The 13,515-nt window shown below is 39.4% G+C and overlaps 1 protein-coding gene across 1 annotated transcript in view; it reads left to right on the top strand.

Annotated features, from left to right (window-relative positions):
- LOC131164304 (disease resistance protein RPS2-like) overlaps positions 1–13,297 on the top strand; it is a 37,009-nt gene extending 23,712 nt beyond the window's left edge. The window contains exon 2 of the mRNA XM_058121398.1: positions 10,074–13,297. Coding sequence (XP_057977381.1) covers positions 10,074–13,100 — 3,027 coding nt within the window. The 3' untranslated portion in view covers positions 13,101–13,297. The remainder of the gene's footprint in view (positions 1–10,073) is intronic.
- Positions 13,298–13,515: the final 218 nt, after the last annotated feature.

Below are 13,515 nucleotides of genomic sequence, written 5' to 3'. Positions count from 1 at the left end.
CTCATGGCTTCCATGACATTCTAACCTTCCGTGCATGCTAAATATTGTTCCTATTCACAATCTCAATGCACATATCAAATATCAAGTGATTTGTCATTATCAAAACAAGATTGGACTCATAGAGTCAACAACATAGAAGGAGCTAAATATGAGACAAAGGAGATCGCTAGAGCTAATAAAGGATTATGACTGCACCATCAGTTACCACCCAAGGAATGCTAATGTGGTAGCTGATGCTTTGAGTTGAAAATCAGTGAATGCGTTAGTCTCGGCAGTGGTAGTTCAACATCATATCAGGATGGATCTAGAAAGATTTGATGTGGAATTGGTGCAGGGAAATCACCAGACGTTCATGGACAGCTTGGTAATTCAACCGACCTTACTGGAGAAGATTAAGGCCGCGCAGATAAAAGACGCAGAGTTGGCAAAGATTAAGGGCAAAGTACAGAGTGGGCTATAGGCAGATTTTAATATTTCAGATGATGGAGTTCTGAGATTTCACACCAGATTATGCGTATCAAATGATGCTGAAATTAAAAGGACCATTCTGGAGGAGGTTCATCGCTCTCTTTATACTGTACATCCAGGGAGCAAAAAGATGTATAGGGTTTTGCGAGAATCCTTCTGGTGGAACAACATAAAGAGGGAGGAATACCGTGATTACAAGACAAGCATTGGGAGATTACAAATAAAAAAATTTAAAGGCCTCCCAAAAACAACTCCAACAACCAATCAAAAGAGGACTACAAATCCAAATAAAGCTAAATAAGAAACAAATCTAAACAAGCCTATCAAAAACAAAAATAATAAAATAAACTAAAATCAAAAAATCAAAAAATCCTGATCATTAGAATGCAGTAGAACTTTTCATTCGGTCAATTTCTATTATTCTAATTAGTTGATTGCTAAGCATATGGTTGATCTCTTATGTGATTTGAGTAGCCAACCAATCAGATCATTCATGTTGTCCACCTAGCCTATGGTCCAATTACCCATCAGATCATGAAAAACCCATGACATCAGAATGCCACATGTCAAGTAATGCCTTCTTGCATAATTGTTTTTGTGATTTCCATCAATTGCCCATATCATGTTGCATGGATCCTTTAGGAATAATCACACGGTGATTCAGGTAGTAAAACTAAAACATTATGGTGCTATATTCTATCTATTGCAAGCTAGCATGTGCCATGCTAATCGGAAGTTGTAGTCTTTTTAAAGAATGTTAAAATGGAAGGGAATCACAATTCTTCTAAAAACTACTTCTTTAATCCCATGTTCATTGCTACTTCGCTAGTATAATAATATCTTCATAATTTTTTTTATATTTATTATGATTAAAGATTTCGAGCTATGACCTTAGGCAGCCCAAACCAGTCAGGATGGTTAGGCAGCCTTACATAGATTGGTATGTTTAGATCTGACATTTAGGTTCCATCATACCTACTAAGGCTGGTCATGACCCAGGGAGCCATACCAATCCCAGTAGCCTGAATAGCCTGGAACATCCATACACATCTCCAAGGGAATATTGGGATGTAGCTGGTAAGTCCTAGTAACAAAAATTATCATTGGTAAGGGTAACAAGCCCTTAACAATGGCCCAAACCATTGCTAACAGTCCCATGATCAAGGGGCTTTGCATGAATTGGCAACATATCAAAATAAAAGGAAGAGAGCTCAAGAGAAAAAGGTGGGCAATACTTTCCTCTCACATAAAGCACTAGAGGAATATACCGAGTTTTTGACCTGGGCACCGTAGGGCTATTACCAGAGCTGCCTTCAACTTGGTTTTGTTTTTGCGGATTCTGGAATCTTGAAGACCAAATCAATATGAAGAAGCACTGGAGAGGGATATCGTACTCATTTGCTCAATTTGTGCAACATCAATTGGTGCCATCAGTGCAAAATGCTACTTTTCTCAAACAGATCAAGGAAACGCTCAGATAAATATTCCAGGATAAAGGGATTTTCTCTCATGTAGGAGGGACATATGAGTCAACAAAAGACATGTCAGACTTATCCAGTTGCCTCAACACATAAGGTTGCTACTTTTAGGCTCAAGTGAATATTTTGTCTCAAGAGACAAACACTCTGCAAACAGAAATTAACCAATGCCAAGCCTCACTACAGTGCCATTTCCATTAAACATTATGTGGTGAGTGGTTCAATTCATATGAGATTCTCACCATCCCTAGCTCCAAGGCCTAGAAAGGACTTATCCCATGCATAGATTGGATGAAAAAGGGGATTGCCACACCAAAAACAATCACTTGCTCAAACACATTGAGCGATGAGTGGACACTCTGAAATGCTGCACCAATGCAGTCATTCTGTTAATAATGAGGATGACTTGTATGGAGAGGCCACATCTGGATGAAGACGCTATGAGTTGTGCCTAATTTTTAGATCACAATCAAGAAATTGGATATTGAAAAGGCGACTGAAAAGCAAAATGTTGTGTTAATCAAGGGTGGAAACATCACCCTGTTTGTTCAAAGCATGTCTAATGATCCTCCTCCTCAAAAATTCTGTCAGACCATCATTTTGATAGCAATGGTGGACGCAAGATCTAATGGATTATATAGAAAATTCTGATGCTTCATGCTGCGTCAGACATGCAACAACTTTGAAGTGGGCTGCACTAAACTTGTTTGTGAGCCTCCTGCTACACGTAGTACATCATTTTGACCATCTCTCCAAGCTATTTGAGAGGCAAAAGGATTTCCTAGATGGAAGGGGGGAAGAGGAAAGATAGATTGAAAGAGGCCAGACCTTCAACTTCTCGAAACCTTAAAAGAAACAAAAGACATGGGGAGTAGCCTAGGAAGATTTTGAACAATACGTCCCTAAATCTAGCTCAAATTTTGATGCAAATTGAAGATGTCAACCAAGTTAGGTGACCAAGAAAATTAATGGAAGGATGAGCTAGGAGGGATGCTGACATGTATTGGTTCTATATAGATCAATAGCATGACATTGATGAATGCCAAAATCTCAAAAATAAGATGTAACATGTCATGGGAAGAGGTTTCTTTAGGAGATATGTTGGGAACCAACATGCTGAAGATCAAAAGAGAGACAGAGACAATATGATTGAGAATCGAGCTCCTGCAGGGTCATTCATATCATCTTGAGGAGGACCAACTACTAGTAGATAGAAGCAAGCAGAGAAAAGCCCAGACTTTGCAAACAAGATCAATCAATCACATTGCCAAGAAGCAACTCAAGGAACAAGTTGTACCCGAACAATGATGTTTTTCTTTTTCGTTTCTTTTTTTTTTTTTTTTTTGCTTTGTTTGGTTTTTTTTGTTTTTTTGTTTTTAAATTGCAATGATGTCTTTGTTGTTACAACATTAACTACCCACCATATAGTGAAGTGGATATTGGTGGACAATGGAAGCTCTGATGACATGATATTCCACCATATTTTCAAGAAAATGAACATTGGTGAAGAATGATTGAATCCAGTTAGCAGCCCCATCATGGGGTTTACTGCAGAATCCATGCAACCACAGGGACTAGTTACCTTGCTTGTCACAATTGGAACAGAGCCTAGGCAAGCAACATGGATTTCCAGAAGATTTTCAGCTTAGTAATTGTTAAAAAATATGTTTATTTATTTATTTATTTATTGTGGCTTTTATCACAGCTATTGGATCGTCTCTAAATCCAATGGTTGTGTTGTGTCATATATATGTTTGTAAGCCATGGGAAAAAAGATTGTATTGCTTGTCATTTTGTGCAAGGAGAGCTAGAGGGGGCTTTCTCTCTAGGAAGATTTTTTCTTCACTGGTTTGACAGGTGAAGGGGTGTACAGGGGATTTGGGATTGGGGAGAGTCTGATCAGATCTTGTACTGCCATCGTTTCATAGTGGATTTTTCTCTAGGTGCATGCTTCGTGGACATAGGCAATCTTACCGAACCACGTAAAATCTCTCGTCTACATTTTTTCTATGAATGTTCTTTGTTCAGTTTTATTTTGTTGATTGAAAAATTAAAATCGATGCACGTCAACAAGTGGTATCAGAGAACGGTTTCAATTGGGTGTAGATATGATAGATCAGATTAGATCGAAAGAAACTTTTTGGATAGTTTTTCCGCGGGAGTGCTCAAGATTAGAGCGGTTGATTCAGATCGGATTGAGGTACGCGGATTCAGATTAGGTGCCAAAAAATTATTCCGGAATTTTTCAATTGAAAAATCGGATTGAGGTACACGGATTTAGATCAGGTGCCTGAAAATTATTTCGGAATTTTTTCAATTGAAGAAGGATCATTTTTCAATTGAAGGAGTGAAAAAAAAATTTAGAAGGAAAAATTTTTTTTTCATGGATGAAGAACATGATGAACAGTGCTAGAATTGGGTGACAGACCCAGATTCAGAATCGGGTCAAGTATGGAATGCAATGGGTTGACACGTAGGTCAAGAGGCTGGGTTGCGGGTCAGATCCAAACGGAATCCGCTAGGTCAAGGTGCAGGTCAGCATCCGGGTCGGCTAAAGCACGTGTGGGTCGCACGTGCAGTGGATCAGGGATCTTGGTCAAGCGGAACGGGTAGGGTCAAGGCGCGGATCCTCCCCGTGGAGCGCTGACGTCATGCTGACATCATCCTGACAAGTGCTGACGTCAGAGGAGAGAGAAAAAAAAAAAAGGAAAAAGAAAATTTTTTTTTTAAATGTTTTAAATGGCGAGTACTTCGACGACCAAGTTCGAGGTGGAGCCTTTTAATGAAAAAAATAATTTCAGTTTGTGGCAGAGCACTGTGAAGGATGTGTTGGTCCAATAGGGATTGATTAAAGCATTGTATGGGAAAGACAAGAAGCCAGAGACCATTTCAGATGATCAGTGGGAGGAATTGGAAATGAAAGCGATAAGTACCATTCGCTTAAGTTTAGCTCTAGAAATTAAATACAGTGTGTTGAATGAAACATCACCAACTGAGTTTCGGAAAAAATTGGAGAATATTTATATGTCCAAGTCCTTAGTTAATAGACTGTATTTGAAGAAACTGTTGTATCAGTTGAGGATGACTGAGGGCACAGAAGTCAGAGACCACCTCAATTATTTTAATAAAATAATCACGTAGTTGCTGAGTATTGGGGTAAAAATTGAGGAGGAAGATAAGCACTAATTATGTTGTATTCGCTTCCCAATTCACTTGATACTTTGAAAACCACACTACTACTAGGTAAGGAGACTCTTACAGTTGATGAGGTGACTACTGCCATTCTGAAGAGTGAGAATTTTGACAAACCATATTATCCAGAACATGGAGAAGGGTTGGTGGCTAAGGGTGAGTCTAGCCAACAGCGGGGCAGGAGTTCTAGCAAGGGTAATTGGAATCAAGGGAAATCTCGATCCAAGTTCAGGGGTAAGAATGGGAACTGGAGGAGTGGTTGTTTTTATTGTGGGAAAGAAGGGCATATGAAGAAGGACTGTCTAAGGAGGAAAATAGATTTAGAGGAAAAGAACAGGAAGAAGACTAAGAAGGCTACTGTAGTAGAGAGCAGTTCATTAGTTTTTGATGGGGATCTTTTGGCTGTTACAACAGGTTCCAGTTACTTAGCCGATACCTGGACTTTGGATTCGGCGTGCTCATATCATGTGTCCATATAGGGACTACTTTGACTCCTATGAACCAGTCTCTAGAGGAACGATGTTGATGGGTAATGATGCCTCCTGTGGTATTCTTGGTATTGGAATGGTCAGAATTAGGATGTTTGATGGTGTGGTTAGAACCATCAGGGATGTGAGGCATGTTCCAGATTTGAAAAAGAATCTGATTTCCTTGGGCTCTTTGGACAGTAATGGTTTCTCTTTTTCAGCTAAGGATGGTGGGCTGAAAGTGGCTAAAGGTTCACTGGTAGTAATGAAGGGTCATCTGATGTACACTCTGGTGGGTTGCACAGCGACAGGTGGAGCTGCAGCTAGTACCTCTTCAGATACAAATACAGATGATACTACTTTATGGCATATGAGGCTGGGTCACATGAGTGAGCGTGGTTTGCAGGAGTTGCACAGGCAGAACTTACTGGGAGGTAATTCTTGTTGTAAGATGTATGGGGTCCAGTACAGGTACAGTCTCACAGTGGTGCTATTTATTTTGTCTCATTTATTGATGACTTTTCCAGGAAAGTCAAGGTGTATTTTCTGAAGCACAGGAGTGAGGTATTCAGTAAGTTTAGGGAATGGAAAACTCAGGTAGAGAAGCAAACAGGGAAACAGGTGAAGTTTCTAAGATATGACAATGGACTGGAGTACAAAAACAGCCAGTTAATTGACTTCTGTAAGGAAGAGGGGATCACTAGGCACTATATAGTTCCACATAGGCCACAACAGAATGGGGTGGCTGAAAGAATGAACAGAACATTACTAGAGAGGGCAAGATGTATGAGGATTCAGGCTAATCTGCCTAAGTCATTTTGGGCAGAAGCAGTGAGTATGGCATGCTACCTAGCAAACAGGTCTCCTTCTGCGACTATTGACGCAAAGATTCCTAAAGAGGTATGGACTAGTAAGCCAGTAGATTACTCTGTGTTGAGAATATTTGGTTGTCCATCGTATGTGCATGTGTAGGAACATGAAAGATCAAAGTTGGACTCTAAGTCCAAACCGTGGGTATTTCTTGGTTTCCAAGAAGGAGTGAAGGGATATCGATTATGGGACCCTATGGCACGGAAGGTGGTCATTAGCAAGGATATGGTCTTCAATGAGGAAGCCATGTTGAAGGAGAATGCTAATAAGAAGGTGGAGTCTGATTCAGCGGGAGTACCTATTCAGGTGGAACTAGACAGTATTCAGAATTCAGGTATGGGTAATACTCAGACTACTATTGTTGATTCTGTTGCACAGGATACAGCGAGACATGCTACAGTTCCTTAGGAAATTCCTTAGACAGGTGATAGACATGAGCCTATAGGGCTAACCACCGGCAGAGAAAGGAGGAATGTTAAGCCTCCGGTTAAGTATGGGTTTGAGGACTTAGTTGCATTTGCTCTGATTACTAGTAGTGGAGATCCTTCTGATTTTCAGGAAGCAGCTCAGAGTTCTGAATGAGATAGTTGGCTTGGAGTCATGGTTGAGGAGATGGAGTCTTTTCATAAGAAAAACACTTGGGTGTTAGTTCAGAAGCCCAAGGACAAGAAGGTGATTAGTTGTAAGTGGGTTTCCAAAAGAAAGAACCTACTTCAAAATTAGAAGGGATTAAATATAAGGCCAAGTTAGTAGCAAAAGGATACAAACAGGAAGAAGGTATAGATTATAATGAATTATTTTCTCCTGTTGTTAGGCATGCTTCTTTTAGATCCTTGTTAGCATTGGTTCCCATGCATGATTTAGATCTGGAACAAATGGATGTAAAGACAGCTTTCCTTCATGGTGAGTTGGAGGAAGATATCTTTATGGAGCCACCGGAGGGGTTTGTGGAACAAAGTAAAGAACACCTGCTATGTAAGTTGAATAGGTCTCTTTATGGTTTAAAGCAATCTCCTAGGCAATGTTATAAGAGGTTTGATTCTTATATGTTGAGGATTGGGTATATTCGAAGCAATTATGATAGTTGTGTTTACTTCAGATTGCTTAGCAGTGGTGTATATGTGATCCTTATGCTATATGTGGATGACATGTTTATTGCCTCTAACAGTACTGATGAGTTGAATGTGTTGAAAGCCAGGTTACAGGATGAGTTTGAGATGAAGGATCTTGGTGTAGCTAAAAAGATCCTTGGCATGGAAATCAAGAGGGGACAAACAACAGAAAAAGCTATGGTTGTCACAGGGTAAGTATATTGAGAAGGTGTTGGAAAGGTTTAATATGGATAAGGCTAAATCGGTAAGTACACCTCTAGCTGCTCATTTTCAGTTGTCTGCTAAACTGTGTCCTTCTATTGATGAGTATAAGTTGGATATGGCTAGTGTGCCTTATGCCAGTGCAGTAGGGAGTCTGATGTATGCTATGGTATGTAGTAGACCATACTTGTCATATGTAGTTAGTTTGGTAAGCAAATATATGGCTGATCCAGGTAGAATGCATTGGAATGCGGTGAAATGGATTTTCAGATATTTGCGTGGCACTTCTGATTATGGTATCTTGTTTGAAAGTACTGATGATTGTAATGTTCAGGGTTATGCGGACTCCAATTATGCAAGTGATTTGGATAAGAGGAGGTCTATTTCTGGCTTCATTTTTTCCATGGCTAGTGGTTCCATTAGTTGGAAGGCTATGTTGCAACCTACTATAGCTTTGTCTACTACAGAAGCTTAATACATAGCTTTGGCAGAGGCGGGTAAGGAGGCTTTGTGGTTAACTAGACTGATTCAGGAACTTGGTGTTATGCAGGATAGGTTACACGTATTCTGTGATGGTCAGAGTGCGATCCACTTGGCAAGGAATTAGGTTCTACCACTCTCGCACGAAGCATATTGACGCGTCGTACCATGCAGTTAGAGGTTGGGTTGAAAGTGGTAAGTTCTAGTTATTGAAGATCCACACAGATGGAAATGTTGTAGATATGCTCACGAAGCCTGTTATATTAGCTAAGTTCAAGCGCTGTCTGGACTTAGTTAATGTAGTCTCTTGTTGATTGTTGACAGAGCATCCCAAAACGTGGGGATGGAATGTTGTGCTTGGCTGTGATTAAAAGTCAAGGTGGAGATTGTTAAAAAATATGTTTTTGTTTATTTATTGTAGCTTTTATCATAGCCGTTGGATCTTCTCTAAATCCAACGGTTGTGTGGTGTCATATATATGTTCGTAAGCCATGGGAAAATGATTGTATTGCTTGTCATTTTATGCAAGGAGAGCTAGAGGGGGCTTTCTCTCTAGGAAGATTTTTTCTTCACTAGTTTGACAGGTGAAGGGGTGTACAGGGGATCTGGGATCGGGGAGAGTCTGATCAAATCTTGTACTGCCATCGTTTCATAGTGGATTTTTCTCCAGGTACACACTCCATGGATGTAGGCAATCTTGCCAAACCACGTAAAATCTCTCTTCTACATTTTTTCTGTGAATGTTCTTTGTGCTATTTATTTTGTTGATCGGACGATTAAAATCGCTGCGCGTCAATAGTAACCAACTCAAAGCCTCCATAAAAGGAGCTTAAAGCTCCATCATCTTATGTAGGTAAACAAATGTGAATGTGTGCAAAAGTGACGAGAGAAAGTGGGAGTGGCTGCTGGTGCTGGGCGCCAATCCAATTGTCCTTGAGTGTATAGAAGTGTGTACTATCTATGCTGTGAGTGTGGTTACGATCTAGGTGCGAGTGCTTTGGTGCGATCCAAGTTTAAGATGCTGGGCGCCTAATTTATTTTGTATCTATTAATAGAGTTTTTTTCTTGTTTGGTTTTAGTCTACAACTTGCAATTCTCAACAATACTAAGAAGAAAAAGAAATGGAGAGACGAATCTAATGATGAGAATGTCTTGGATAGTGATTTTTCTTGTGAGGGAGGCTTACTTTAAGACAAGGTTCACAATCAATTTGGGTACGTACAAGTCTTCTGATTTATGGGGTGGTATTTCTTATGTGCCCCCATCTTAATTGGACAATTTAGAGGGTGTTCCTGTCTTTGAGGATAGTGGAATGGGCATGGAGAAGCAGGTGAATGGGCAAGACCTAGAAACTCAACAACTTGTGGACAAGATGGGCTTCTAGTTGTCCAATCAGGTAGGCAAATAAGTCTGTACAAATGGTGGTAAAAAGTAAGGCAAAGAACGGACTGGGAGTTATCTAGTTGCACTGCTCTATTAATTATGACGGAAAGACTTCTGAAAGGGATTTCTTATTTAGCTTTTGTTAGGTCCCAGGTTGTTTTCTTTTTTAGTTTTCAGTTTTTTTGAGGGTTTGTTGTCCTCTCGTAGTTATAATTCTTTTCTTTCTTAATATATTTTCTTCTATTATCTAAAAAAATATAATAAGATAGAAATACTTTTCAATTGTATGCACACCGTGCACCTTTTGTACATGATGGTAATCAAGCTCTGAAAACAGCATTAATTAATGAGCACAATGTATGGCTATATAATATCCGTTCTTCGCTCTCAGTTCATCTGATTTATTCATTTAACTTCTGCAGATTCAGAGTTTCTTGATGGCATTTATGGAATTCTTAAGGGAAGCAACGACTTCTGCTGTCGGGGAGGAAGTTGCGAGAGATTCATATGCTCACATACGGAGCATACTTTCAGCTTCTTTAAAGGATATCGATCTGACTAATAAGATATTAAATGATGCAGCAGAAATGCTCTGTGCAAGAAGGGATGACTACCAGATTCAAATCCATAGGAATAAGATGCAGATGACTACTGAAAGTTATAACGTATGGATTAAGCAGGTGATGAAGATTCTTGAAGAAGTGGAGCAATTAAAAGCGAAATATGAAGACTCTAGGCGTTCAGTATGGCATGCCATCGGGCGTTCAAGTCTTGGCCAAGAAATGGTGAAGAAGTGTGAGGAAATCCTCATGCTTGTGCAACAAAGCAATTTTCCTAGTGGTTTTCTAGTTGATAAACCACCAGAACCAGTCTTGAAGTTGAGAGCACCAGAATTAAAAAGATATCCAACACTCCAGGCCTCACTTGAAAAGATACTTGAAATTTTAAAAGATGATGAGACAAAAGGAATTGGAATCTATGGAATGGTTGGAGTAGGGAAAACAGCGATAATGCAAAATGTGAACAACCATGAAGAAGTTTATAAGATGTTTGATATTGTGATTTGGTTGAAGGTTTCAACAGAGGAGATTGAGGAGAACTTAGGGATGGAGAATTTGCAGGCAATGATCATGCGGAGATTGAAAATAAGAATAGATCTGACAGATGATGTCACTCAAAGAATACACGAGGAATTGAAAGATAAGAAGTATTTGCTTCTTTTGGACGATGTTAAGGAAGAACTTGATGTGCTGAAAATGGGATTCCCTGAAAATCATAATGGTAGCAAGGTTGTATTTACAACAAGATATCGCCATGTTTACTCCTTCATGGGGGATAGGGTAATCACTATAAACAAATTACCTAATAATGAAGCATGGAAGATGTTTCGAGATATTCTAAATTGTCCAAATGTTATCGATCTCCCAACTATTGCCCCAATTGCATGGAGAGTGGCTAATGAGTGTGATGGTCTGCCGCTCTTGATAAAAATCGTAGCCAGTGCCTTCAGAATGAAGGATAGTGAGTCCCTTTGGAGCAGTGGCTTGAAAAACTTGAGAAAATGGCCAGCAAAGGATGTTCAAGGCATGCACGAAGTGTATAAGCAGTTGACATTCTGTTCCGACAACTTGAGTGATGCCCAGAAGAAATGCTTTGTATATGGTGCACTATATCCTGAAGAAAGTGACATTTACACAGATTGCTTGCTGGAGTGTTGTGCAGCTGACAACGTCATTGGCAATGACGATGATGCCGCTGTAGTGCGTGATGATGGTCCTTCTATATTGGAGCACCTTAAGAATGTATCTTTGCTTGAGAATGGCCAGAATGAGAAATATGTTAGGATGCACAAGTGTATCCGGCAATTTGCCTTACATATGTCATCAGAAAGCTATAAATGTAAATTTTTGGTAAAAACAGGTGAGGAATTACAGAAGTCCCAAAACATGGAATATTGGAAAAAAAAGAATTGGATCTCTTTGACTGACAACAAGCTGCATACCTTACCAGAAAGCCCAGACTGTGGCATTCTTTCCACACTCCTGCTACAGAACAATTCTCGCTTGGATACAATTCCGGCATTATTCTTTGAACAAATGAAAAATCTTCAAGTTCTGGACTTGTATTGTACTGGCATTGTGTCGTTACCATCATCCCTCTCAAAGTTGGTCAATCTTAAGGTGCTTTATCTAAATGGTTGCATTCATTTGCGGGAGCTCCCTTCTCAAATAGGAGAACTTCAGCATCTTGAAGTGCTTGATATTCGTGGTAGTGGCGTCAACAACATACCACCTCATTTACAGACATTGATATCTTTGAGGCGTTTGCGAGTATCTTTCCCTGATCCAGGAAATGAAAATAATATTCAGGATGGGCTTTTCAGTCGCAATCTGATTTCAGGGCTTTCTATGTTGGAAGAATTGGTCATTGAAGTGAAGTGGTGCAATTTTTTGTCAAGCAAGGTTGTTGATTATGTTATAAAAGAGGCAGCCACCTTGGAAAAACTAACTGCTCTCCAATTTCGTTTTCTCAATGAGATATTAGATGTTGTGAAGGTGGTTGGCACCACATTTCAGTTCTCCTTTCCAAAAGAAGACACACTAGGAATGTTCATTGAAAAGAACCCATTGTGGAGAGATGATGACTATTGTGCATCATTCCAATTTTTTATTGGCTGCGACAAGTCAAATCATCTTCAAATTCCTGAGTTTTTCCAATATGAAAAGTATTTTAAATATTGTAATGGGGAAGGCAAAGATACCACCACAATTTCAAAGTTGCTTGGTAAAACCAATGCATTTGAGTTAATTGACCATAAGGACATTGTGAGTCTATCAGACTTTGGGATTATAAGCTTGAGCTGCATCAAAAGCTGTCTAATTGAATGCTGCAGTCAAATTACAACCCTTGTGGATGCTAGTTGTACAGATGGGAGCATAATACTACCTAACTTGGAGCAATTATACATTAAAGGGTTGCTAAGATTGGAAAGCATTTGGGAAGGGCCGGTGCAGCCTGGAAGCTTATCAAGACTGAAGATTCTACGTTTGGCGAAATGTCCAATGCTGGTTAAAATCTTTTCCCACAGCATGATTCATCAACTTCTTGAAATCCAAGAACTAGTATTTGAAGACTGCTCCAGAACTACAGAGATAATAACAGAATCTGAGAATTTTGAATTGAAGCCAGACGTGTTGCCTAACTTAAAGATTCTTGCTCTTTATGACATGCCAGTATTGAGAAAAATTAGCGCAAATGAGTTATTGGAGTGGCCTTCTTTGGAGAAGCTAGAGATATATGGATGTCCCCAGTTGCATGGGTTGCCATTTAGGAGAGATAATGCAGTGAAGCTGAAATCCATTGCGGGGGAGCAGTCATGGTGGGAAGCATTGCAATGGGAGCTGAGTGGGGTTAAAGAAAGGCTCCAACCAATTTGCATCCTCAGGTAACCATTTCCTGCTTATGTGTTTGTCTGTACTGTTCTTTTAATGAAAGCTAGTAAAAGATGGAATTATATGCTTCTTCGATCAAATGTATGGTACAAGACACTAACCATTGTTGCGTCCTGCGTGACATGTTCTGGAGTTCCCAGGGCTTTAGAGTTGTATTATCATACTTTCTTAATGCATTTTGCCTTTGTTATGTATGTTTAAGCTGCCTTTGGAACTTGGAGAATATGAAAAGAAAGCTTTTTCTTATTGGTAATTAAGAAAAATAAGAAAATAAATAGAAAAACTTAATAAATAATTAAAAAAAATTTGTATACTGTTAGCCTTTGATTTTTCTAAATTTTATTCATGTTTGAATACATCTTTATTCGTAGTCAATAGAGAGAAAATATGGAAAATTAATTTCTATCTCATG

This window comes from Malania oleifera, chromosome 9 (genome assembly GCF_029873635.1).
Source record: "Malania oleifera isolate guangnan ecotype guangnan chromosome 9, ASM2987363v1, whole genome shotgun sequence".
Lineage (NCBI taxonomy): Eukaryota > Viridiplantae > Streptophyta > Magnoliopsida > Santalales > Ximeniaceae > Malania > Malania oleifera.
This window is presented reverse-complemented; position numbering and strand designations above follow the sequence as displayed.